Source organism: Ahaetulla prasina, chromosome 10 (genome assembly GCF_028640845.1).
Source record: "Ahaetulla prasina isolate Xishuangbanna chromosome 10, ASM2864084v1, whole genome shotgun sequence".
Taxonomy (NCBI): Eukaryota; Metazoa; Chordata; class Lepidosauria; order Squamata; family Colubridae; genus Ahaetulla; species Ahaetulla prasina.
Window position 1 is genome coordinate 24,273,934 of NC_080548.1, and position 26,855 is coordinate 24,300,788.

At 44.4% G+C, this 26,855-nt stretch overlaps 1 protein-coding gene across 3 annotated transcripts; it reads right to left on the reverse strand.

The window, feature by feature from the left end:
- Positions 1-20,214, reverse strand: HAUS5 (HAUS augmin like complex subunit 5). Of its 3 annotated transcripts, XR_009156553.1 has the most exons (20): positions 20,060-20,214; positions 17,427-17,489; positions 16,370-16,402; positions 14,732-14,756; positions 13,651-13,783; positions 12,668-12,821; positions 11,626-11,701; positions 9,877-9,956; positions 9,339-9,396; positions 7,949-8,076; positions 7,129-7,207; positions 6,423-6,568; positions 4,762-4,924; positions 4,483-4,563; positions 3,745-3,890; positions 3,159-3,273; positions 2,560-2,698; positions 976-1,108; positions 226-574; positions 1-113 (listed from the first exon to the last, which is right to left on the reverse strand). XR_009156553.1 is itself a non-coding variant. In XM_058195195.1 (19 exons), the coding sequence occupies exons 1-19, from the start codon at positions 20,197-20,199 to the stop codon at positions 451-453; spliced, it is 1,998 nt and encodes a 665-aa protein (XP_058051178.1). In that variant the 5' UTR covers positions 20,200-20,214; the 3' UTR covers positions 152-450. The 3 variants fall into 3 exon arrangements, 2 of the variants coding, with proteins under 2 accessions (XP_058051178.1, XP_058051177.1); XM_058195195.1 differs by lacking the exon at positions 1-113 and having other exon boundaries at positions 152-574; positions 13,669-13,783; XM_058195194.1 differs by lacking the exon at positions 1-113 and having other exon boundaries at positions 152-574.
- Between the last annotated feature and the right edge of the window lie 6,641 nt (positions 20,215-26,855).

A 26,855-nucleotide genomic window follows, 5' to 3' on the forward strand; every position in this document is an offset into this window, starting at 1 on the left:
TCCATGTTCCTCCCCAACCTTCTCACTGTCCAACTCTGCTGCCAGCTCCGCAGGCTGCTGGCGGACCACAACATCTTCACCAAGGAAAAAGCTAGGTGTAACTTTTCTCTTAGCTGTTACGGAAGGAAAAAGGTTAGAAAAAGGGAAAGCCGGATGAATGAAGATATACTTCATATTTATTTCAAATCCTTGGAAAATACATAGCTGCTACTTGTTGAGATGTACCTTCAACATTACGTCCTCCCCCAGCCTCCCTTGAAGAACGGAGAGGAGAGGGAAGAAGGTGAGGTGAGGTGAGGTGCAGAAAACTGCGTACCCCCTTGCATGAAATTAAAAGCCATCATTCAGCAGCCAGATGGAAGCACAGGCATAACTGCCCTGTCTCCCAGGCGCTGTATCTTGCGAGCCACGAACACCAACCAGCTTCTCAGACTTATACCCAGGAGTTCATCAAAGCCATATCTGCTGTTGCTGCAGGTTCTTGGCAGCCATGGTCCAACGCTCCAGCCACTGTTGCAAAGTGAAGCCGTAGCGGAGCTCGTGAGGAAGAACAAGCTGTCCCGGCTGCTCCCACCTAGACAGAGACGGGACATAAAAGATGTACAAATGCGGCACCCCTCCTGTCAGAGTGCATACAAGCTTTTACTACATGAGACAACCCAGGAGCAGTAACAGCAAACACAGGTTTGTAATAAATAGTAGTTTAATCTACAAAAATATACTGTACATATACATACTATAGGCAGAAGTCAAATGAACAGCAAATTATACCAGGGAAGAATAGAAGGCAAACAGGGCTTATTATTATTATACAGGCTCTTAAAGGGATAACAGCCAAAAACCTTGCTGACTCATTCTCATCATTACATCAGTGCATCAGCCTAGCAGCTGATCAGATCTTAAATCACTACCCTGACACCTCCCCTCTCTTGGACCAAGCTCTCAAAACCTGCTAGGTAGGGTCCGTTCTCTTACCAGGTATCGATAACAGCTTGGATCTCAGGTCGACGCTTGAGGAGACACTGGCACTGATCCATCGTGCGTTGGATACAGGGCAGCAGCAAAAAGGCTTGTTTCTGATCATGGGACTGTACCTCTCCCACCAAGGCTGGGGACGGAAAAGGAAAAGAGCCTAGCCATTATTTTGCTTTCCATTCGAGCAGGTCCAACGCTTGCAAACTGCCTGCTCTAGTCTCTGCAGTTTTCTTGGCAAGGCTTTTCGTTAGTGGTTTGCCATTGTCTTCTGACTAGGGCTGAAAGGCAGTGACTGGCCCAAAGTCACCCAGCTGGATTTGTGCCTAAGTTGAGACTAAAACTCACAAATCTTCTGGTTTCTAGCCTGATTGATGCCTTAACTCAGGAGTGTCAAACACAAGGCCTGGCAGCCCTCATCTGGCCCGCAGGGTGCTTAGATCTGGCCCGCGGGACAGCTCTGGAAACAGCAAAGGACTAGCATGTGGCGCTCCTGAGCTTCGTTTTAGCTGGCAGAGGGCTGAAGGAGGCCGTCCCAGCTGAGAACGGATATTGAGACCCCCTTTCACTGACAAGAGCGCTCGGGCTACCACAAGTGGCTCCATCACGAGTGATGTCAAGCTGGCCACACCCACCCTGGCTACGCCCACCCCGGCCCCCCGAGATCAAACACAACCCTGATGCGGCCCTCAATGAACTCGAGTTTGACACTCCTGCCTTAACCAAAATACCTAGATTGGCTCTCCATTTATTTTTACCCTAAGCTTAGAACCAAGAACAGAGTCAACATGACTTGGAAGATAAACAAACAATAAAACGAAAGGAATAGGGAATGAACACTTTCAATAAAGCCAGCAGCATAAAATGCATCTCAACTAGGGGCCTCTGGTGGCTCAGACTGATAAGACAGTCTGTTATTAACAGCAGCTGCTTGCAATTACTGCAGGTTCAAGTCCCACCAGGCCCAAGGTTGACTCAGCCTTCCATCCTTTATAAGGTAGGTAAAATGAGGACCCAGATTGTTGGGGGCAATGTTGACTTTGTATATAATATACAAATGGATGAAGACTATTGCTAACATAGTGTAAGCCTCCCTGAGTCTTTGGAGATGGGGGAGATATAAATGCAAATTAAAAAAAAACCCAAAAAACTTGACTTCAATGTCAATGACAGGTTGTAAAAAAATGCTTTTAAAAGTAAAAAAAAAAAAGATCACGCGCCACAGCTGATCACCCCCCCCCCCGCGTGCTGTTCTACTTACCCCATACCTCCTTTTGGCATGCACTGTGCACGCGCACCTTGCATTTGCTGCGTGGCGAGTACTGCGCATGTGTGTGCACACACAGCGCGCAGCCAGCCAGCAAACCGGTTAATAAACCAATTCAGATTTCACCACTGGATAAAGGATGGGGGAAGTGTCTCCTTTTGCTTACAGAGTGGGACAGGAAGAGGGAAAGATCGGAATTCTGAAGCAGGATTTATGACCTTTGTGTTTTGGAAAACTTCAACGAAAGCTCCAGGGTCAGAAACAAGAAGCAGGAACAGCAAATAAAAAAATAAATAAGGAAATGGGAGAAGTTTCCCTACATGGTACATCGGGCTCTGGGGCCCTTTCCAGCTGGTGCTGCAGGCTTCCCAAAGCTCTTTGCTTGGAGCTCAGCTGGGCACGCAGGTAAGCAAGCCTCTTCTTCAGCTCCACCACATGGAGAAGCAGCTGTTCAGGAGCCTAAAATGGGGAGGAGGAAATTAAGAAAGCAGAGGGGCAGGAGTGAAAAAGAAACACTCGCAGATACCATACACGACCACGCACAGATCAGAGGAACGCGAAAAAGGGGTTCCAGACCAGCCTCAAGTATGGAAACCAGTTCAAAAGAGGCAAGAAGCAACATTTCTCCGCTTAGGAAAAAAAGCAATTCATGCAACATCGTAGGCTTCCAGGACGCCAGCCGCATTTACAGGAAAGGTTTGGTAACTGTGGTTCAGAGCGGGTTGAATACAGGTAATCCTCGATTTACAACGGTTCATTCAAAGTTATAACAGCCCTGAATAAAGTGACTTATGACCTCCTTTTTCATCGCTACAACCTTTATGATTAAGATGGAAGAGAGGATGAAGAGAAGTGAATTTCCTCTGTCTCATCTTTCTAAATGAATTCAGCAAATTAGACCAGAGAGGCACCCGCCTACCTTATAAAGGGGAAAGCTAACTCCGTTGCATACATTGAGAAAGGCCCGATTTTCAGAAGGTGCTGTCCGGCTTAAGCGATGGATGGAAAGTTTGTGGGCTGGGATGTGTTCAGACCTGGAAGACAATGACAAAAAGATTATTATTATTTTTTGAACCCCCCTCCAATTGAACATACATCACACTGACCATTCTTAAATCATGCCAATCCTCCAACAATGCTCCTGAAATTTTGCAACAGGGAAAGGCAAGTGCCAAGAAAGGTTTAAAAATGATGTTCTGTCCACCTCATTTGTAGGAAACAACCCTCGGGAGAAGAAAAAAACAGGGATTATTTTATTGCTTTTACGGAGAGCCCATCTGGCAGATGGCAGCCACTTCCTCAAAGCCATCCAGATCATTTCTCCCAGCTGATTTAATTCTCAAAGGGGAAAAAAAAACCAAATAAAATCGGGGAGTAACATAGGGCTCTTTCGAGCTTTGGAAAAAAGGAAAGTCTCTGGAAAAAGCACTCAAAGCATCCCCACCCCCACCCCGCCAGGAGTTACACCCAGCCACACGGAGACGAGACGCCTGGAGATGACTCACCCAGCTATCTGACGGGTCAGCAGACAAGGCAGGGCAATGCTTTTGAAATGCTGGACTTCACGGCCTACCCTGTCGTGAAGCTGTTGGGTCTCCAGCTGCACCTGTTCCGCCAGAGGGAGCAGTTTTTTCTGTATGAAATCCTGGATCTGAAGGAGAGGCGCTCTGTAAGTCAACTCAGTGGTGGGATTCAGCCGGTTCGACTGAACCGGTAGTTGAGATCGTGGGACTCGCCCTGGTGCTATGGTGTCCTATGTAGCCACATTTTCAAGGCCGGGCACATGCGCGGAACGTGCATGCACGACTGAAGCGCATGCACGGAAGGCTGGACGGCTGTGCGGAAGGTGCGCACGGGCACGGCGAACCGGTGGTAAAAATAAGTGAAAACCACCTGAGTCAACTGGGTTACGAATAAGCACAGGAATAATTTTCAGTGAAGCCAGTTTTGTCAGTCATCCCACAGCTTTTTAGAAAGTGTTGTGGCTTCAGAACAGAAGGTGGTCAACCAGGATTTCTCAACCTTGGGTTAATTTTTAAGATGCGTGGACTTCAAGTCCCAGAATTCTCCAGCCAGCCATGAATTCTGGGAGTTGAAGTCCATGCATCTTAAAAGTTAACCAAGGTTGGGAAACTGTTGTAATCTGTACACTGAAATCTTAATATCTCAAATCTTAAAGGAGTCAAACAGGGGATTAGCAAAGGCCTCTCTCTCTGACAGACGGGGCGAATGGGCCATCTCACCTCAGCCTGGTTCTTGCGAAGTTGGGATTTGAGAAACGAAGTGCCTTTGATAAGGGCCCGAATGTGTTGCTGCTTCTCATTCTGTGGGAGGAAAGCAGAGAAATAAACCCACGGGAGGAAAATCCCTCGACGAACTATCACATTCGCCATTCCCTCAATACCAGGAGTTTGACTAGGAGTAGTTTTTATCCTTTTTCCAAGTGCTTTCCTGACAGAAATGCATTTGTCTCTTCAAGATGAGGCTCCCTCCGTTCCTTTCTCCTCCTTCTGCACACCTACCACCAAAAGGCGGAAGTCCAAGATGCGCTGGCGTTTCGCCTGCAAGTTCTGCAGTTCTGCATACCGGGCCTTCACGGCTTCTTCAAGTCCCTGGCAACCCTGCAGCAGCCCATCCCTGTATCCTCGCAACCTCACCGCCCGGAGCTCCAGCTCAAAGACCGTTCTGGATTGCGAGGGGAAAAGACTGAGTCAGTCTAACTTACAGATCTGGTTGTTTCAGTAGGTATTGGGGAATTAAGTACCGGTAGTCCTTGACTTACGGTAGTTCATTTAGTGACCGTTCAAAGTTACAACGGTGCTGGAGAAAGTGACTTACGACAGTTTTTCACAGTTATGCGTCCCGATGATCGTGTGGTCAAAATTCAGATGCTCGGAAACTGGTTCATACTTACGACCGTTGCTGTGTTCCATCGTTGTCCCCTTTTGCAACACGATCAATGGGGAAGCCAGATTCGCTGAACAATGGTGTGGCTAACTTAATAACTGCAGTGATTCAAATGTCTCGCTTAATGACAGAAATGTTGGGCTCATGGTCGTAAGTTGAGGAACTATCTTGATTTACGGCCACATTTGGGACCGGAATTTCCATTGGTATGATTTTTTTTTCTTTTTGGCCTTGGTTGTTAAGCATATCACTGCAATTGTTCAGTGAATCACAATAATGAAGCAAATCTTAATTTAATTAATTAAGCAAATTTAATTTTGAATTAAGGGGAGCTCAATTAAGCAAATCTGGCTTCCCCCACTGACTTTATTTGTGGGAAGCAGACTGGGATGTTCGCAGATGGCTATTGCTGGAACCCGGGATGTTGCAACAGTTGCTAAATTCGTGTCAGTTCCCAAGAATCCAAATTTTGGTCATGTGATCATGGGGATGTTGCAATGGTCATAAGTGTGAGGATGGTCATGACTTTTTTTAGTTGCTGTTGTAGCTTCGAACAAGTGGAGTCTCAGGATTCCCTGAAGGCCTGGCAGGCCACCTCAAAACTACCCTTACCCAGTCACAGAATAGATTAACAGAGTTGGAAGGGACCTTGGAGGTCTTCTAGTCCAACCCCCTGCTTAGGCAGGAAACCCTATTATTTCAGATAAATGGTTGTCCAATCTCTTCTTTAAAACTTCCAGTGTTGGAGCATTCACAACTTCTGGAAGCAAGTTGTCCCACTGATTAATTGTTCTAACTGTCAGGAAATTTCTCCTTAGTTCTAAATTGCTTCCCTCCTTGATTAGCTTCCATCTCTTCTTGTCCTGCCTTCAGGTGAAGGCAAGACAAGAGGACAGGAGAAGAGCTTGACTCTCTCTTCTTTGTGGTGGCCCCTGAGATTTTGGAAGAATGCTATCATGTCACCCCAAGTCCTTCTTTTCATCAGACTAGACATACCCAATTCCAGCAACAAAATAATAATCCCTTGAGGGGTGGAGTCTGGGTAACTGAATGGAACTAGCAGAGTGTTTTAATGGCCGAATGCCCTTTCTGTCACCAATGCAGAGTTTTGTTCAGCAGATATATTTTCCGTGTGCCCAGAGAAGAGAAATATCTGCCTCTATCTAGGATCAAACTCACAGCCTCCTGATTGTGAGGCGAGAGCTCCGCCTCTAGGCCACCGCACCATTCCTTATCACCATTCCCTCGTCGGAAGCCCATTCTGGAAGAGTCTTACCTGGCCAGGATGGAGCGCTCCGATCCATCAGACAAGAGACTGTGCATCTCTTTTACTAGGGCTTCAAGACGTGACAGCAGGCCTTTCTCTTCAGCATGTAGGGGAATCTGCTGTACACAGAGCACCTCGCATTTGCTCCAGCCCTCCTGTCCCATCCAAAGAAAAGACATCAAGATGAGAATTTTCCCCGTATAAAGGTAAAGGTTCCCCTCACACATATGTGCTAGTCATTCCCGACTCTAGGGGATGGTGCTCATCTCTGTTTCAAAGCCAAAGAGCCAGCGACGTCCGAAGATGTCTCCGTGGTCATGTGGCCAGCATGATTCAACGCCAAAGGCGCACGGAACGCTGTTATCTTCCCACCAAAGGTGGTCCCTATTTTTCTACTTGCATTTTTACATGCTTTTGAACTACTATGTTGACAGAAGCTGGGACAAGTAACAGGAGCTCACCCTGTTATGCGGCGCTAGGGATTCGAACTGCTGACCTTTCGATCGACAAGCTCAGCGTCTTAGCCACCGAGCCACCGTGTCCCTTTTTCCCCGTACAGTGTACAGGAAATCCACCAGGTGAATTCAATCAGAATGTTCCACCCAGAAACAGGCTGATCTAAACCCCACTGGAGCTGCTCTGGCTGTGAAACGAACTGTTCTAACTGCAAAAACGGATTTTCGGAAAAACATGTTTTGAGATCCGATTTATTCACCTGTATAAGAACCCGGACAGAAGGTAGCTTGTCTGCAGAATCCGAGACATCTTGCAGGTGTGTGCTGTCATAGCGGAACCTAAGAAGAGGGCAGAATGGGGAACTTACATGCCGATGGAAAACCCAGAGCCAAGTTTTATTTATTTATTTATTGATTAAATTTATATGCCACCCATCTCAATGTAGCAGTAACTATGGGCTTCCACCTCCACAAATGGTAGCTGGGTTAAGAGAATGTATGCATCTTGCTCAAAGGCATCTAGTAAGTTCTATGGCTATGATGGAGAACCTACGGCACGCGTGCCCGAAATGGCACTCAGAGCCATGTTGCCTGACACGCGCAGCATAGCCTGTTCCTCTTCCGGATCTCTGGCGCGCATGCGCACACGATGATCAGTTGGTCTTTTTGTGTGAGGCAGTGCTGGAAGTTCATTTCTGGGGATGTGGTTGCAGCCAGGGGTGAAATGTAAAATTTGTTACTACCGGTTCTGTGGGCATGGCTTGGTGGGGGTGGGGGGGGTGGGTAACTTCAACTCCCATAATTCCTCCGCCAGCAAAGTCCACAAGTCTTAAAGTTGCCAAGTTTGGACACCCCTGGTCTAAGGCATTTTGGGAAACCTTGCTGGTCCTAAGTCAGCCAGCACTGATTAAACTAGCCGAAAATGGAAAGTATCATGTGCATGTTAATCATGACCTCAAAAGCAATTCCATGAGGATGCTGAATATTCTTGTTAGCAATGGAGATGCCTTCAGTTTTACCCTGGGAAGGACATCATCATCATCATCATCAAGACCTTCTTAGCCGAAGGTCAGGACCTACTTGAGAGCAGCCACATCTTGGGAGATGTTGATCTTATCCGTCACCTCCTGCAGCTTCATTGTGTTCTGACGGGCCAAGTGCTCCAGAGCCGAAAGGATATGGACAGGAGGATGGGTACTGACAGCTTTCTGTAGGAAGAGGCAAAACAATAGCTGAGGTATTGTCCTTCATCCAACCTCTATGCCAAACCGTTATTGCCACAGCTAGCAAGATCCAATATCTCAACTAAAGAGCCCTGGTGGCGCATTGGTTAGAATGCAGTGCCGCAGGCTACTTCTGCTGACTGACGGCTGCCTGCAATTTGGCAGTTCGATTCTCACCAGGCTCAAGGTTGGACTCGGCCTTCCATCCTTCTGAGGTGGGTAAAATGAGGACCCAGATTGTTGGGGGCAAGAGGCTAACTCTGTAAAACCACTTAAGAGAGGGCTCTAAAGCACTGTGAAGTGGTATATAAGTCTAAGTGCTATTGCTTTGCCTGCCTGCCTCCCTTCCACGTGGTGCACAATGATTAGAATGCAGCATTGCAGGCTAACTCTGCCCAGTGTCAGTTCAATCCTGACCGGGTTCAAAGTTGACTCAGCCTTCCATCCTTCTGAGGTTGGTAAAATGAGGACCCAGATTGTTGGGGGCAATAGGCTGACTCTGTAAACCTCTTAGTGAGGGCTGTAAAGCACTGTGAAGTGGTATATAAGTCTAACTGCTACAGACTGCTTGTGCAAGTTGAGCTGCATGCTCACGCATGTTGCCTGCCAGACGCTCACGTGGCTGTGGCCTGGTTTTGAACAGGCCAGGGCCCAGTAGTGGGCCGTGGCCCAGGGTTTGAGGACCCCCACATATAGCAGATCTTACAAATATGGGTTAATAAGAGATCAAATGCAATGCTCGGAATGGACTGGGTTAAAAATGTGGATTCTTTTGTCTGGAGCATAAAATAATCACCTTGATCCCTGCAGAGATGTATGGCTATTATTATATCATTGTGGTTTATCGTTACGTATTCTTCTTGTGTTTAGATTTTTTTAATCTTGTATTTGCTACTCGGAATATTTCCGACTCCCAAAATTCCCCCACCAGCCTGAATTCTGAAAGCTGAAGTCCACCCATTTTTCAAGATGCCAACTTTGAGAAGTACAGATATAAATGTTTCCGCTGTATCTAGCAGCCTTGCCATTGTCCGGTTAAGCATTCTACTGTTCTTAAGGAAGGTGTAAAGAGCATCTCCAAGGCTGAAAATGATGGGTTTTACTAGTGCTGTGCACTGCATTGCTTTAGGTTCTCTTTATCTGGCTGAACTACAGCTCCCAGCAGCCCCAGCCAAAGGGACCTGGGTACAATGTCTGTAAGGTATCGGTTTTCCCCACTCTTGCTCCAGTATGCTAGTCCGCCTTACCTCCACGGTGCTCAGCCAATGTTGGTAAGTAACATTCATCTCTTCCTCATTTGTCCCTCTGCCAGGAAAAAGCAAAGAAACACATGAACAGAATAGAATAAAATAGTGAGAATAGAAGAGAAGAGAAGAGAAGAAAGAGAAGGAATAGAATAGAATAGATTAGAATAGAATAGAAGGAATAGAATAGAATAGAATAGAATAGAATAGAATAGAAGGAATAGAATAGAATAGAATAGAATAGAGTAGAGTAGAGTAGAGTAGAGTAGAGTAGAGTAGAGTAGAGTAGAGTAGAGTAGAGTAGAGTAGAGTGTAGAGTAGAGTAGAGTAGAGTAGAGTAGAACAGAACAGAATAACATAACAGAGTTGGAAGGGACCTTGGAGGTCTTCTAGTCCAACCCCCTGCTTAGGCCGGAAACCCTACACCACATCAGAACTTTAAAGAGGAAGCTAGTGGATGTGTTCACACATGACATTAGACCCATCTTGCTTTCAACGCCAAAGGCACCATTTGCGAAAAGGTGAGAGGAAGAGGCCTTACGGAGAGCTCCCAGAGATGCTGTTTTCAAAGAGGGTCTTCAGGAATTGGAAACGCAGCTGGCAGCTTTCCTGGACATCCCGCTAAGGGGGAAAAAAAAAAGGCATAAAACCTGGGTTGAGCCTTTTATACAATCCGTATCTTTCACTTTGCCATTCTTTTAGACTTTACTTTTTTTGGGGGCGGTTGTTAACCAGCGCAAGAAAGTTGGTGTTCGAATATGCAAAGTATCTGTGTTGTCTGCATCTTAAACGGAAGGGCAACCATTTGCACAGACTCATCCCCAACAGCCTGCGCCTGTCTTCAACAGGGAAGGAACACAGGGCAGAAAACATCCTGCAGCCAAGAAGGCTCCACACCCACCACTCAGGTGACCCTGAGACACGGACAAACCTCCAAGTGGCCTCAACGACTCTCTAAAAATGTCTCTGGAGATTCTCAGTCATCCAGGTCATGGTTGACCCAAAGGTGCTTTTTTCAAGAGGCAACTGGATACTACTACTACTACTACTACTACGTCTTCTTCTTCCTCTTCTTCTTCGTCCTGGATACTACTACTACTACTACGTCTTCTTCTTCTTCTTCATCCTGGATACTACTACTACTACTACCACTACTATGTCTTCTTCTTCTTCTTCCTCTTCTTCGTCCTGGATACTACTACAATTACTACTACGTCTTCTTCTTCATCCTGGATACTACTACTACTATGACGTCTTCTTCCTCTTCTTCATCCTGGATACTACTACTACTACTACTACGTCTTCTTCTTCCTCTTCTTCTTCGTCCTGGATACTACTACTACTACTACTACGTCGTCTTCTTCCTCTTCTTCTTCGTCCTGGATACTACTACTACTACGTCGTTGTCGTCTTCTCCTCCTCCTCCTTCTTTCTTCTTCTCCCTACTCCTCTTCCTCTTCTTCTCCTCTTCCTCCTCCTTCTCCCCCCTTCTCATCCAAGAAACGTCTTCAAGAGGCCATCTATGACAAAATGGAGCAGCCCTCTCTCAACAGAAGGGGAGGACATGACATCATTTATCTCCAGTCTACAATACAGTCCTTTCAACAGTTCCAATGAGGCTCCACACCAATTTGCCCCACTCAGGTGACCCTCAGGACACAGATAAACCTCCAGGTGACCTTAACGACCCGCTAAAAGGATGCAAATGACCAGCTGTCTGCAAGGAGGATAAATCCTTCCGTTCTCCACCGTCCAGTCAGAGCTGAAGAAGCTTCTTGGAGGAGAAGCGAAACGTCTTCAAAAGAAAAAACAAGACAGTCCAGTTGCCTCATGAAAAAGGCACCTCTGGGATGACCCTCTAAAAAGAATGCAAATGACCATCCGTCTGCAAGGAATGCAAGTCCTTCCATTCCCCACTACCGTCCAGTCAGAGCTGAAGAAGCTTCTTGGGACGAGAAGCGAAACGTCTTTAAAGGGAAAACAAGACAGTCCAGTTGCCTCCCGAAAAAGCCCCTTTGGGTCAGAGGAAGACAGCAAAGGTCAGGTGGAAGCAGCAGGAGCAGCAGAGAGTTCAAAAAATGCAGGGATGGGGAAGAGGCAGTTGAAGCATATCCTGTAGTCGTAATTATTAGCGCAGGGGTGCTGCAACGGCCCTAACTTTGAGGACTGGGCACCAAATACCATCAATATCATGCTGTTGTAACTTTGAATGACTGCTGAACTTCTTCCCAAAACTGTGGACCCCGAGTATAACTTAAAGCCTTTCGCTCTTTCTCTCTTTTTGTCTTACCAAGACTTCGGGCTCCAAGATGGGGAATCGAGGCTCTGGGTGTCTGCCACCAAAAACCACGACCGTCTTGGCTTTCCTAAAAGAAAACCACAAGAGAATTTTAGATGGACCTCTCCTTTCCAGGCTTGAAGGCCACAGAGATTCTTCCCCCAGGCCAGCTGGCTGAAAAGAGACCAGCTTGGTTCACACATTGGTGCTAATTCAGAACCGGTTTAGCGAATTTGGTGTCTTCCAGAAACATGGGCTTCTACTCCCATAATGCCTTAATCCTTCTAGGATTCCACCTGTTGGGTCTGCGCCCCCCCGAGCCGGGCCTCCTGCCAGAAAGTGACTTGGAAAGTGAGGGGGAAGGGCTGTCAGGACTTACCTCGGGAGCACCGGCTTCCCTGGCTCAGCTCCAGGAGCCAGAGGCAGGCCAGGTGGCATAGATAATGAGGCCTCCGTCCCCTGACTCTTTCCCCCCAGCCGGCCACGCCTCCAGACCCAGCTGATGGCAATCAGGCCTGGCTGGACCCTAGGTTTCGTAGGCAGGAGAGGAGGGATCAACAGAAGCAGGGGTGGGGCAGGCCTAGGAAGTGCTGAGTCATGGAGCCACACCCCACAGGATATAAAGGCAGCAAGAGCTGCTGTGCCTCTTCGTAGCAGGCAAATTAACTGCTTAACTAAGAGCTGAAGTTCTGTTTGTTCCTGGGTGACTCATCGGCGTCGAGGGAGATAACAGAGACATTTGGCAGACGCTCGCTATTTTGCTGCCAGAGCTGATAGTGCCAGCTAATTAAGCCATCGCTCGGACGGAGGCGAGGGGGGGACAGAACACCACCCGTATGGAAATTACCACCTAGGGAAGGCTGCCTTAGCATATCACATGAATCCAACGTATTTTGTCTACTCATTAATCCACGGTTAATCAAGCCACAGTTTAGTACATGTGACCCCAAAATCACCCTTTCTTCCTCCATCATACTAGTGCTCCGCCAGCTAGGAAGCTACCGGATCCCCTCTTGCCAAGGAGGTAGAGGGATCTAGAAACTAAGCTCCGTACTTCTCCATCTCTTCCAACTGCTCCAAACGTCCCTTGACTTGGGCACCTTTCTTGTGCAACTGTTGGCATTCTGCTGTGACCCGTCTGGAGTAGGCCTTCAGGAGCAAACTGCGTCGTTTGGCATCCCAGATCTGAGTCGTTTCCAGGGTGACCTCTAGATGCCAAGGAGAACAAGATGTTGCAAATCAGGGTGTGTGCAAACGTGAACAGCTTGAACCTACAGCAGAGGCTCTCACTTGTTCTATGGGATGTGTTTTGATGGCTGGGATTCAACCATGTGTTGTGACCTAGGCCCAAGTAGTTATTACCAGACACAATCAGTCCTAAACAAACATAGTTTATTAGAACAGCTGAGAATTACTTCATTCTCAGCTTAGTCCAAATTCCAAAACAAATCCTTCAGAAAAAGTCCTTCGGCCTTATCACAAACCTTTGCCTTCTTTGGCACCCTGCCAAAGGCTTTTCTTGGCAAAGCCCCAGGAAGTTCAGAAAGAGAGGATGACTAGAAACAAATGTAGCAACGTTGCTTTCCTACAAAGTGCCCAAGAGCCATTGCTGCTCTTTTAAGCCTTAAGGGAGGGGCCAATCATCTCCTGGCCTTACTGCCGAGTGGTCCTTTTTGCTTTAGCTGCTCTTGCCTTCAACAGCTCTTCACACGCGTGCACTAGGAACAGGCTCCTACTGTTCCTCTGCCTCTCTGCTGTCCGCCTCTGGAGGCTCCGGAGTCTGCGCATCGCTCCCCGATGGCCCTGGCCCCAACTCTGCCTCTGACATAGAACCCTCATCCGGGCCTTCCCGACTCCAGGACTAGCCCATTGTCCTCCCCAGCCTCCTCACTGTCCAACTCCGCTGCCAGCTACGCAGGCTCCTGGTGGACCACAACATCAAGCGGGCTTATAAATACAGCCCAACAGTCCTCTGAGAAGTTTCATAATGGAATCAAAGTGTTTTATTTTGTTTTTTGCTGTATGCTCTCAACTCACCGCTGGCTACAAACTCACGCTGTGCCAATTCTATCTGAAGGTCCAATTGCTGATCTTCTTCCTTCAAGCGAGAGATGGCCTGGATTAGATGTTTGCGACGTTCTTTATCCGATTCAGAGGCACTGGGCTTGACCTAAGAAGAAAGATCAAACTGCAACGTTAGCAAGAAGATATCCGCTATCCATCTTTTAGTTCGTGCTTCCTATTTGAGCAGAATCATAGAATTATCCCTCCTGTTCCTTCTTTCAAAGGTCCAAAGTTGGAAGCCCATCCTTGCTACGATGGCCATAGTTGTCACCTCCATCTTCCCTGAGTCTTCACGACGCCCAGTTTTGGGTTGACGTTCGGGGTTCAGGACCCCGGACAGCACCCCGGTTTTCAGAAAAGCAGCTCCCAAATAGAACTTCAGAAGAGAAGCTGCCAAACAGAGCTTCAGAAAAAAAGCCCCAAAAAGAGCTTCAGAGGCTTTTTTTCTGAAGTTCTGTTTTGGAGGCTTTCAGAGGAAGGGAAAAAAAGCAAAAAAGAAAAGAAAAGAAAAGCAAGGCACAGAGCTCACAACCAAAGAACCTGTTGCTAAAATCCACCTCTGGGAACAGCTGATTGGGGGTATTCCGGGAGGCCGATCCACCTGCCAATCAGCTTTTTTCTTATTTTTCTCTCCAAAAACGAAGGTGCATCTTATAGTCTGAAAAATACGGTATATATCACCCGTGCTCCATACAATCCCCCCTCCCAGTTTCCCACAGTAGTAAATGTGGCAGGTCTGAAGGCCCAATGCCAAAGGTGGCTTCCAGGCCTGACAGTAGTTCTCTTTGGAGAACCAGAAAAGTTCTTGTAGGGCCTGTCATGGAAGACACCCTATGTCATCCACACCTCTTTACATTAGCTGTCAACAGTCTGAGACATGGATCTTGCCAGATGGTGGAAGCTATCCTGCTATTGCTGGATTCCAACTGCCACGAGCTCAAGATTGATGCCAGGACATAATAGCCTAATATCAAGAGAGCCTCACTTCCCCCATCTTCAGCCCAAACCTTTGGAAAGAAAACAAAATTTTCACCTCGTTTTGTTCTTAACTCACCTCACCCTTTTCCATCTGCTGATACCTATGTGACAAAAAAATAGGATCAAGGACACAAATCTTTCAAGTGGTTTGGAAATCCTTTGGGATAGGCCCTGTGTAAGGCACAAAAACCAGCACATTTTCTTTTTGAAAGATAGCAACTGGTCAGAAGACGACGACTGCGCAGCAGAAAGACTCCATATTATGGGCGACATCTTTAAAACATGGCAAAATTTCCCTTGCTGCACACTTTGTCAGCTCCATAAACACAGACCGATACCATATCGGTCAGGACTATTTTTATTGGAACAACCCTAGTAAAAGAATTGTCAGAATGTCCTCCCCCAGACATCCCTCAATTTATCTTTTTGTGAAATAGGGAAGGGTTCGCTGAATATTTTCTCAAGTTTTTTTCTTGGCCTGGGTTCAAGCTCCTCTTCTCTGATTAGCGCCTTCCTGTTTTTCAAAGCCATCCCCTACACCCGTTAACAACTTTTGACTGCCGTTTTTCCCCCCTGAATAAACCTAATGCAAAGTTCCATCTGCCTTACTGAACTGTGTAGAATACTGAACGATGTTCTCGTGTTTCAATGGCTTACTCTGCACCAATTTTGCCCTTGTGCCCTGGAACAGGGGTCTCCAACCTTGGCAACTTTAAGCCTGGTGGACTTCAATTCCCAGAATTCCCCGGCCAGCAAAGCTTAAAGTTGGCATGGTTGGAGACCCCTGCCCTAGAATGCAAATACAAAACAAAACCCTAGACCCGTGATGGTGAACCTATGGCATGGGTGTCCGAAGTGGCATGCGGAGCCATGTTGCCTAGCACGTACAGTGTCGCCCGTTCCTTCTCTGGCTTTCTGGTGCACATGACGATCAGCTGGCCTTTGTACATGCGGCAGTGCTAGAAACTGGAAGAGCTGGTCTTCTGTTTTCCAGCATGAGCATGCGCGTCGGCCAGCTGATCGTCACGTGCGCAGCAGTAACTGGAAGGCTTGCTTGCTGGCGTGCAGTGGAAAGCAAAAGTACTTTATCCGGCACTTGCATGTCCCCTGGGCAGCTCCTCTTCCTGGTCGCAGTCCTGACGAGCACACAAAGTGGTCACTTTTCAGCATTCGGTCCAAAAAGGTTCGCCATCACTGCCCTACCCTCCTCAGCAGTTCAAGAGATTCCAAGATCACAATCCCTGTTTGACTGCAGGTCAAAAAATAGCTTCATTAGGTGTTATTTTAGTCAGCAAGGGAAGATTATGATGGGGGAACCGTTAGGTGACTCCTACATCCTATACATCAAAGTATGGCATAGGCCAGTGCTTCTCAATCTTCTTAACAACCTGAAAATGTAGGGACTTTTGCGTAGCTGGCTGAGGAATTCTGGGAGTTGAAGTGAACACATCTTCAAGATGGCAAGGTTGAGAAGCACTGGGTTAGACAGTGTTTCAGCAAAGTTGTGTGATTAGAGCTAGGGTTTTAAATCTCTTTCTCTTTCCACCATTAGCAGCAACTGAGGTGTTCTAAGGCTATATTGTTATTGCAATACTTTGCTCCAACCAATAGGAAGTACTGGGGGGAGAAATAATCATGCTAGTTGAGGGCCCATGAAGGGAAAGTGAGATGAAAACTGGACTCTAATTCAGAAAAAGGGGTAAGAAAAGGATACCACAGTAAGTTCCCACGAATCTTCTTGACTGTCCTGAAATACAAACAAGATGAAAGGCTTCAACAGAGCACAAAATATACACCCTGAAAAATGTGCTTTAGGTGCAGAATAATGTGGGTCAAAATAACAGAAGTCAGCCCCAGTGCAAAGAATGTTGTGCTGGAGTGCGATCTATATACTTGGAAAACAAAGGGAAAATGACACGGTGGCAGGATTTACATATCAGGCTAGACTACGCTAATGCTCAATTTGTGGTTCATCTACTTAAAAAGAAACCCAGCCACAATCTTGCACTGTTTACATGAACCAGGCCATTATCTTAAGCCATTTCGTTTGATTATTATACAAATACAGAATTTATATTTTCTTAACTCGGAGAGTAGAACCTCTTTTAAAATGCTACCGGTTTTCTTTCTGAGACTGTTAGGAGTAAATGCCAGATAAGATGCATTCTTATCTGGCAAGCAAAAGTCATTTATAGCTATCCATTGCTGGAAGAAATTCCTCTACTCCTTACTGGCAGGGGGTGATGGGACCTGTAATCCAAACCCCTTGGACAGTTCTGGACTTCAAATCTAGAAATTCCAAAACCCTTCAAAGAGTACAGACTAAACAAAGGTAGAAGCCTCAAGGAAAATTCTGAACACAGGTAAATCGCCTTACAACTACAATTGAACCCGACATTTTGTTGTTAAATGAGATATTTATTAAGTGAGTTTTGCCCCGTTTTTATGACTTTTCTAGCCAGTGAATCGCCACAGGTGTTAAGTTAGTAACCCGACTGTTAAGTGAATCTGCTTTCCACATTGACTTTGCTTATCAGAAGGTTGCAAAGGGGATCACATCACCCCGGGAAACAACAAAGTTCATAAATATGAACCAGTTGCCAAGCGTCTGAATTTTGATCACGTGATCATGGGGAAACTGCCCTGATTTTTAGTGTGAAAAACTGTCGTAAGTCACTTTTTTCAGTGCTGTTGTAACTCTGAAAGGTCACTAAACGAGCTCTTGTAAGTCAAGGACTACCTGTATCCGATCTCCATCTTTGTATTCCTACCTCTGATGATGAACGTGGCGGATGATATATTTCCAGATGTCAGCACACTGACCTGAGCACATTCTGGGGGCGGGGTGGTGGTGGTGAAGAATGAGAAGGAGGAAGAAGTAAAAATCCATGATGTTGATAATTATATCACACAAGTTCACATATTTCTCAAAATATTGCCGTATATGGACTCCAGGCTATTAGAACCATACCTATAATCCTATCCTGAAACAGTATTGATATTGCTGTCTGTTAACTATGCTGCAAACCAGTGTCTGCATTTCCTGCATTGGATGAGGAGAGTACCTCTTTCTCCTTCTATCCTGGCCACTTTTTACAGAGGCACGATTGAGAGCGTTTTTTAATAAACCACATCACTGTTTGGTTTGGTGGCAGCAGTGCCTGAGATAGAAAGTCCATACAGAGAGTGGTGAGGACAGCCAAGAAGATCATAGGAAATTCACTTCCTGGTATTCAGGATGCTGCTTATAAGCGCTATGTGCTTAGCCCTCAAAGCATTGTTAGAGACCCCACACACCCACTTCATGGTCTGTTTCTGTTGCTCCCCTCTGGGAGATTTCAAAGCATTTCTAGCGGAACTACCTGATTCTGTAACAGCTTTATTCCCTATGCCATCTGTCTAATAAACTCGCAAGATTCATTTTTCTCGCCATGTACATGTATACAGATCAACTAGACTTGTTGTTTCTTTTTGTCATATCATATATGTGGATAGATGCATAATTTTGTATTTATTTATTTTGTCGTGATTTATGTAGTGTATATTGGAAGGGGTGACCCTTTGAGGGCTGCATGCAATGAAATTTCATCCTAATGCCATAATTTTGTATTTATTTACAAAATATTTATTTAGAGTTGAGGTGGCGCAGTGGTTAAGAGTGCAGTACTGCAGGCTACTTCTGCTGACCACTGGCTGCCAGCAGTTTGGCAGATCGAATGTCACCAGGCTCAAGGCTGACTCAGCCTTCCATCCTTCCGAGGTGGTAAAATGAGGATGGTTGGGGGGCAATAGGCTGACTCTAAACCACTTAGAGAGGGCTGTAAAAGTACTGTGAAGTACTGGTATATAAGTCTAAGTGCGATTGCTATTATTTATTTTGTCATGGTTTACATAGTGTATATTGGAGGGGGTGACCCTTCGAGAGCTGCATGCAATGAAATTTCATTCTAATGTTATGCCGATTAGAGTAATATTCAAAGCGACAATGAAGTTATTCTAAGTTCTAAAACTACATTTTATTTATTTGTCAATTATATATAACAGGTAAAAGTATAAACATAATTTGGATACATGAATTGTTTCCTGATTGCTTAATTGTAGCCTGACTATCATTAAGTGTTATATCATTAAGTGTTAAATTTGTACCCTATGACTATCATTAAGTGTTGTAAGTGTTGTACCTTGATGAAGGTATCTTTTCTTTTATGTACACTGAGAGCGTCTGCACCAAGACAAATTCCTTGTGTGTCCATCACACTTGGCCAATAAAAATTCTATTCTATTCTATTCTATTCTATTCTATTCTATTCTATTCTATTCTATTCTATTCTATTCTTTAGACTGATTGTTTCCTGATTGCTTATTTGTACCCTATGACTATCATTGAGTGTTGTAAGTGTTGTACCTTGATGAAGGTATCTTTTCTTTTATGTGCACTGAGCATATGCACCAAAGACAAATTCCTTGTGTGTCCAATCACACTTGGCCAATAAAAAATTCTATTCTATTCTATTCTATTCTATTCTATTCTATTCTATATGAACATATCTTTTCTTTTATGTACACTGGGAGCCTATGCACCAAGACAAATTCCTTGTGTGTCCAATCACACTTGGCCAATAAAAAATTAAATTAAATTAAATTAAATTAAATTCTATTCTATTCTGTTCTAATGAAAGGAGTAAGTAAAAAAAGGAATATTAGGACAGGGACTGTAGGCAGGCGGGTGCCCTTATGCACGCCCCATAACCAACTGATTCTTCATTTGCAATCAAGGGCCAATTAGAATAGAATAGAATAGAATAGAATAGAATAGAATAGAATAGAATAGAATAGAATAGAATAGAATTTTTATTGGCCAAGTGTGATTGGACACCCAAGGAATCTGTACAACACTTAATGACAGTCATAGGGTACAAATTTAACACTTAATGATACAACACTTAATGATAATCATAGGGTACAAATAAGCAATCAGGAAACAATCAGTATCAATATAAATCATAAGTTTATATTTATTTATTTATTTATTATTTATATTTATATACCGCCCTATCTCCCAAAGGACTCAGGGCGGTTTACAGGCATTTAAAAGCAGATAAATACAATCTAAAAACAATTAAAAAACTTATTCAAAAGCCTAATAATTAAAAAATATAAAAAATAAAAATAATAATAATAAATTATTATTAAAAGTAACAGCTCGGTCACCACGTTAAAGTGCAAGCCGAACGTAGCCCTGGCAGGAGAGGAGCGTCCCATCCTCCTCTCAGTCTTGCAATGCTTCGCCGCGCTTGGCAGGGTTTCTCCTCACTCCACCCGGGAGGCTGGGGAAGAGCACTTTGCAGATGCTCAGAAACCCTCTCGCCCCCCCCCTCCGCCCTTTCCGTCCCTTTCCACCCACCTGCGCGCGTCTCTCTCGGAGGGAACTTTGCCCGGAGGAAGCTTCATCTCTTCAGCCGCCCAGCGCCTGAGGTCCTGAGCCAGCGATGCCCCCGTCTTCCCCGCCCGCCTCCCCACCGCCACATTTTCCCCGCTCGCCATCGCCCGAAAACCCGCCTCAAACTCCGGCGCCCTTTCGAGAGGGACTCCGCCTCCCGCAGGGCACGCTGGGAAATGTGGGGGTTTCTCCTCCCTCGCGCGCGGGGCTTTCCTGAGACGTTTTCGGTTGAAGGCCCTTCGCGATGCCCTATGGGAGGTGTAGTTTGTGGCTACCCGCGGCTAGGCTGAAGGCCCGAGAGATGGACTACATCTGTCATTCAGCGACGGCTGGTTCCGCGGGGGTCGACGGGAGTTGTGGTCCAAAAGTCTGTGGGGGGAAATCTGCTGGAAAAAGTCCAATAGGGTAGAGAGACGTTGGACTCTTGCAATTGTTGTTGTTGTTTTTTGCACCAGAGAGTTGCAATAAAGTTCTTGATGAACGTATCTTTTCTTTTATGTACACTGAGAGCTTATGCACCAAAGACAAATTCCTTGTGTGTCCCATCACACTTGGCCAATAAAAAATTCTATTCTATTCTATTCTTTTTCTTCTCCCACTCCTCCTCCTCCTCCTCCTCCTTTTGATTGTTTCCTGATTGCTTATTTGTACCCTATGATTATCGTTAAGTGTTGTACCTTATAATTCTTGATTATATTCTTGATTATATTCTTGAATCTTTTATTTTATGTACACTGAGAGCATATGCACCAAGACAAATTCCTTGTGTGTCCAATCACACTTGGCCAATAAAAAATTCTATCCTATCCTATCCTATCCTATCCTATTCTCCTCCTCCTCCTCCTCCTCCTCCTCCTCCTCCTCCTCCTCCTTTTGATTATTTCCTGATTGCTTATTTGTACCCTATGACTATCATTAAGTGTTGTACCTTATAATTCTTGATGAAGGTATCTTTTCTTTTATGTACACTGAGAGCTTATGCACCAAAGACAAATTCCTTGTGTGTCCAATCATACTTGGCCAATAAAAAATTCTATTCTATTCTATAAACCGAGAAAAGTGTAGGGGCGTGTTCAAGGCTTTGTCAGTAAAAAGAAACCATGGTTTTAAAAAAAGTAATAAAGCTAAGCCATTAACGTCTCTGAAGTGTGTAAACCGGGCACGCCCACTGAGTGTAGCATCGTAACTTGTGTATCTTTTAACATTCTGTATGAACGCTCCTCTTAGGTTGCTAACCATGGTAGGTCACTCCTAGGCAGTACTTTTGTTTACTGTAAATTCAATCAGATTTATTATCTATTAGAAACAGGTTACCGTGTTATCTGTTTGGGTTTATTTATATACTTGTTTATTACATTTATTAGTTGCCCAGCTCCAATGGGCCAGGTATGTTGTTATTGTTTATTATTTATTTATTTCAATTTTTATACCGCCCTTCTCCCGAAGGACTCAGGGCGGTGTACAGCCTAGTAAAAATACAATGTATAAACATTAAAAAGAAGTTAAAAAGAAATATTATAACGTGGCCAAAATTTTTTAAAACCATTTAAAATCATAAGACATAAATATCCCAATAAAATATCAATCCAGTCCCGCTTGAATAAATAGGTGCGTTTTCAGCTCACGGCGAAAGGTCCGAAGATCAGGCACTTGACGTAAACCAGGGGGAAGTTCATTCCAGAGCGTAGGAGCTCCAACAGAGAAGGCCCTTACCCTGGGGGCCGCCAGCCGGCATTGCTTGGGGGACGGCACCCTGAGAAGGCCCTCTCTGTGTGAGCGTACGGGTTGGTGGGAGGCAAAAGGTAACAGCAGGCGGTCCCGTAAGTACCCGGGTCCTAAGCCATGGAGCGCTTTAAAGGTGGTAACCAAAATCTTGAAGCGCACCCGAAAGACCACAGGAAGCCAGTGCAAGCTGCGCAGGATTGGTGTTACATGGGAGCAACGAGTCGCTCCCACTATTACCCGCGCAGCTGCATTCTGAACTAGCTGCAGCCTCCGGGTGCACTTCAAGGGCAGCCCCATGTAGAGAGCATTGCAATAGTCCATGTAGCTATTACAAGCCTTTCATACCTGGGTTGCAAAAACCCAAACAGCCATTTGATGGAAAGATGGAGGCAGATTTTTCTGTACTGCTCGCCTTTGGTGCTGTTTAGAGTTTTGCAACCTACATATACCAGCTGCCCCTATATAGAAAACAATGGAGTTTTCTCATTTATTAGGGTACTTAAAACTCCAGTTGTACTCAACCAAACACCTATGAATGAATGCAAGTCTTACAAAATGCCACACATCCTTCTCTCCAATGAAAGAAAACTTTGTTAAATTCTGTGGTCTTTGGTTCTTTTCAGTGAAGGGGGTGATGCCCACAGCCTTTGGAATGCAAAGTATGTGCTTTGCCAAGGAGCTGTGATTTGTTTTCTAGAACCATCCCTCTTATTTTCAATGAAGATTCTGGAAAACAGAATGCCCTTTTCCCCAACGCCAAGGTCGAAACAAACCGTTTGCCAAATCGAATGGAATTTTTATTATGGTCAAAACCAACATAAGAAGGGCGATTTAGAGCAGATTAAAAAATACAGCTACATCGGAGTCTTACAAAATTTTGAAAAGCTAGAAGATAGAAAATATATGTATTAAAATAGAATAAAATAAGAGAGTTGGAAGGGACCTTGGAGGTTTTCTAGTCCAACCCTCTGCTTAGGCAGGAAACCCTGTACCATTTCAGACAAATGGCTGTACAATCTCTTCTTTAAAACTTCCAGTTTTGGAGCATTCACAACTTCTGAAGGCAAGTTGTTCCACTGATAGATTGTTCTAACTGTCAGGAAATTTCTCCTTAGTTCTTGGTTGCTTCTCTCCTTGATTAATTTCCACCCATTGCTTCTTATTTTGCCTTCAAGCGTTTTGGAGAATAGCTTGACTCCCTCTTCTTTGTGGCAGCCCCTGAGATATTGGAACACTGCTATCATGTCTCCCCTAGTCCTTCTTTTCATCAGACAAGACATACCCAGTTCCTGCAACCATTCTTTATTTGTTTTAGCCCCCAGTCCCCTAATCATATTTGTTGCTCATGTCTGCACTCCTTCTAGTGTCTAAACATCTTTTTTACATTGTGGCGATCAGAAGACAGTCTAAGGTTAAAGTTTTGGAGGTTTGGGGAAGAAACTACAGAGTCAGGTAAGTGCGTTCCAGGCATTGACCACTCTGTTGCTGAAGTTGTATTTTCTGCAATCAAGTTTGGAGTGGTTTAGCTTAAGTTTGTATCTATTGTGTGCTCGTGTATTGTTGTGGTTGAAGCTGAAATAGTCATTGACAGGTAGGACATTGTGGTAGATAATTTTATGTACTATGCTTAGGTCATCGCGGAGGTGGCATAGTTCTAAGTTGTCTAAGCCCAAAATTTCAAGTCTGGTGGCATAAGGTATTTTGTTGAGAGTGGAGGAGTGGAAGAGTCTTCTTGTGAAATATTTCTGGACATGCTCAATTGTATTAATGTCCATTATGCAGTGCAGGTTGCAGACAAATGAGCTGTATTCAAGAATTGGTCTAGCAAATGTTTTGTAAGCTCTGGTTAGTAGTGTAATATTATCAGAGAAGAAACTACGCAAGATTAGATTTACAACTCTTAATGCCATGGGCTACTATATGGAATTTGTAAAAGACCTTTTATTTTTTTCAGGATACAAAGTCAGAGGGGTTAAAGTCATTAAACATTTGCGGTATTGTGGGAATACAGACATACAAAAAGCCCAGCCTTTTCCTAAATTAATACTGCACTCCGGACAAGTGAGTTCATCTTCAGTTTCTCTTTGTCTGCTTGCTCAGACTCCACTGCAGAGATTTAAAACTGCCTGAAACACATTCACACCTAGAAATATGTTTACGTGTTCCTTTCCCTGCAATATATGTGAGAAAAGATGCTTTAAAGAAATTCAAAAGCAAGTTGTGCGCGGGTTAAAAAATGCTCTGTCTGGTGTCTATTTACAGTCAGAACTTCTAATCAAGGAATCCCTACTAAGTGCCTGTCACAGAAATAAATTACAGTACAATCTGCTACGGACACCCCCCCTTGGCTGTCCTTGTCTCCGTCAGCAAAAGAAAGGACAACGTACATGACATAAAACAATCACAACATTTATGCATTGAAGCTGAAAGGTCTTTTTAAATGCATACATTTGAAATGCGATAAAGCAAGTTCCAAAGCTAAGAACACAGTGTAATAATTTATCTGGAATATGTATTAAATTTGAACCTATTCAGACACATGTGCAGGAGAGAGCGGGGAGGGAGGGGGATCACAGGCCCAATTCTGAGATGTTAGAAACTCTTTGAAAGCTGCCATCTCCAGCCCAAATCTTTCCCGGCTTATTGCCTTTTATCTAAGTGTGCATTCGAATGCAATCCTTTCCCTACACCATTCAGCTGAATTTGGAAAGCTGATAATGTGTTTTTCCTGATTCATAGCTGGCTGGGGAATTCTGGGAGTTGAAGTCCACACTGCTCTACATGTCTCCTCAAAAATAATCTCAGAGAGTTTAGTGGATATTGAATCCCAACCAATGCTTCTCTTTGAAGAAAAAGAAGAAGAAATGGTTCTAGTACGTTTTGGAGACAATACCTGTTTTTCGAATCGGGAGTTTTAACGTGACATTCAAAAACAAATGTCAATTTTGTGAATAAGGGCAATTCCCTACCACATTATTTTTTCCCCTCCCACATCCATACAAATATTTTGACATCGACTTTGTAGCATCTTACAAAATGATATTATAAAATCAGATTACAGGCAGAAGGAAGGAAGGAAAGAGAGAGAAAGAGAGAAAGGAAGGAAGGAAGGAAAGAAGGAAGGAAGGAAGGAAGGAAGGAAGGAAGGAAGGAAGGAAGGAAGGAAGGAAGGAAGGGAAGGAAAGGAAAGGAAAGGAAAGGAAAGGAAAGGAAAGGAAAGAAGAAAGAAATATCAAAAATTCAACCAGTGCCTCATCCTAAACTACTGCAGTTCCTGGAGCAATGAAAACTGTATCGCTCCTTATGTCTCCCCTCCCACCACCCTCCACCTTGAAAAAGTGTGTGCAAAGATCAGTTGTAAAGACTCTTGCTACTTATTATGCTGAAAGGATAGCACGCTGATGGTTTTGCAATCAATCATCCCCGTCCACTTCCCAAATAACTCTAGTCATGATTGCATACCGTTGGAGAGGAAAAGAGAGAGAAAAAAATTCTAGGCTGCAGGGCAGATAGGAGAAGTTGCTGGGGGGAGGCTGAGGAGTGAGAGAGGAAGAAAGGAAAACCTATGGAGCAATAAAAACTAGCCTGCATCTGACAAAAGAGAAAAAAGAAAAAGAAATTGGAAATAACCATACTCCCCATTTAGGAAGATGGGAACAGCCTGGAATTTTGCACGCCTACTTGTCCCTTGCAGTAAAAAGGAAGGCTTTCCCAAGCTTCTGTTCTTGGTGGAAAACTTCTAAAGATGTTAAAATTCACAATAGTTTCAACCAATTCCAGCTGCATCTTAAAAGGAGATCAGCAGCTAACTTGGGACATTTGAAGAAAAACAAAAAACCTGACTGGTTTCTATGAGATGGATCTATATAACTGGCAAGCCACCATTCCCTTTTAAAGACCATAAACATTCAGACTAAAAAGATGAGCTGAAGGTGGAAGGAGACACTCATTCTGCCAATAAGAAAACAAGCCATCCTCAAGCTGTGTAGGGCTTCAGTCTCACAAAAGGAAAGGTTGATTTATTTGTTTATTTACTTACTGATTGCACGTTTGGGATACAGCTCAGTTGCTGACTCCAGACAACAGCGTGAGAATATAAGATCTGAGTTGATTTGGGAACAGCGAAAAGACCCTGTTTTAGGAGTGCTTTAATGAGAGATGTAAGTTTCTCCTTCTGATACCCCAAAAATTCATTTCAGTTTCAAAACATTCCGAAAGCTTATGATCCAAAGCATTTCCTGGTGCAGCAAAATTTCCTTTTGCAAGGCAAAGATAGGAAAGCCCCGGGAAAAGAATGTGCAGACAGATATTTTTTAAAGAAGTCTAAATGGCCATCTTGCTAGTTTACTGTTCCCCAGAAGCAATGAAATAAAGTCCCCCAATCGCCAAGCAATGGTGGGCTGCTACTGGTTCACCCCAGTTGGGGCGAACTGGCAGCAGCGGGAGGCTCTGCCCACCTGACTGAACGTCATCAAATACAATCTGCGCATGGGCAGAAGCTTCTGCGCATGCACAGAAGTGGTGCGCGCGCATGCGAGCAAACCAGTTGCACAGGTAAGTGAAACCCACCCATGTCTCCAAGCCTGTTTAAAGAGGCTGTTACTGGTTGGGGATGATGGCCGTTATAATTCAGCATATTTGATCCAAGGTTTCCAAAATTTGAGAGAAATAATAATAATAATAATAATAATAATAATAATAATAATAATAATAATAATAATAATAATAATAATAATAATAATAATAATTTAATTTGTATACCGCCCTTCTCCCAAAGGACTCAGGGCAGTTAACAGCCAAATAAAACAACAATCAAAACATATACTATACAACTAAAAACAATAACTAAAAAACTTACTTAAATTTGGCCCAACTATTTAAAATACATTTAAAAACCCTATAAAACTAATTAGAAATTAAAAACCTATAAAATCATCTAAAATATTAAAATTTTAGGCTAGTCCTGCGCGAGAAAATAGATATGTCTTAAGTTCGCGGTGAAAGGTCCGAAGGTCAGGGAGCTGTCGAAATCCAG

What these genes read in the sequence shown, in the direction of transcription:
- HAUS5 (XM_058195194.1), bottom strand. Translation starts at nt 20,199, where the DNA reads ATGGCGAGCGGGGAAAATGTGGCGGTGGGGAGGCGGGCGGGGAAGACG. An exon ending in AGCATCTCTGGGAGCTCTCC is followed by an intron (nt 9,397 to 9,876) that starts GTAAGGCCTCTT and finishes TTTTCCTGGCAG; the next exon opens with AGGGACAAATGAGGAAGAGA. An exon ending in CAAGATGTGGCTGCTCTCAA is followed by an intron (nt 7,208 to 7,948) that starts GTAGGTCCTGAC and finishes CCCTCTTCTTAG; the next exon opens with GTTCCGCTATGACAGCACAC.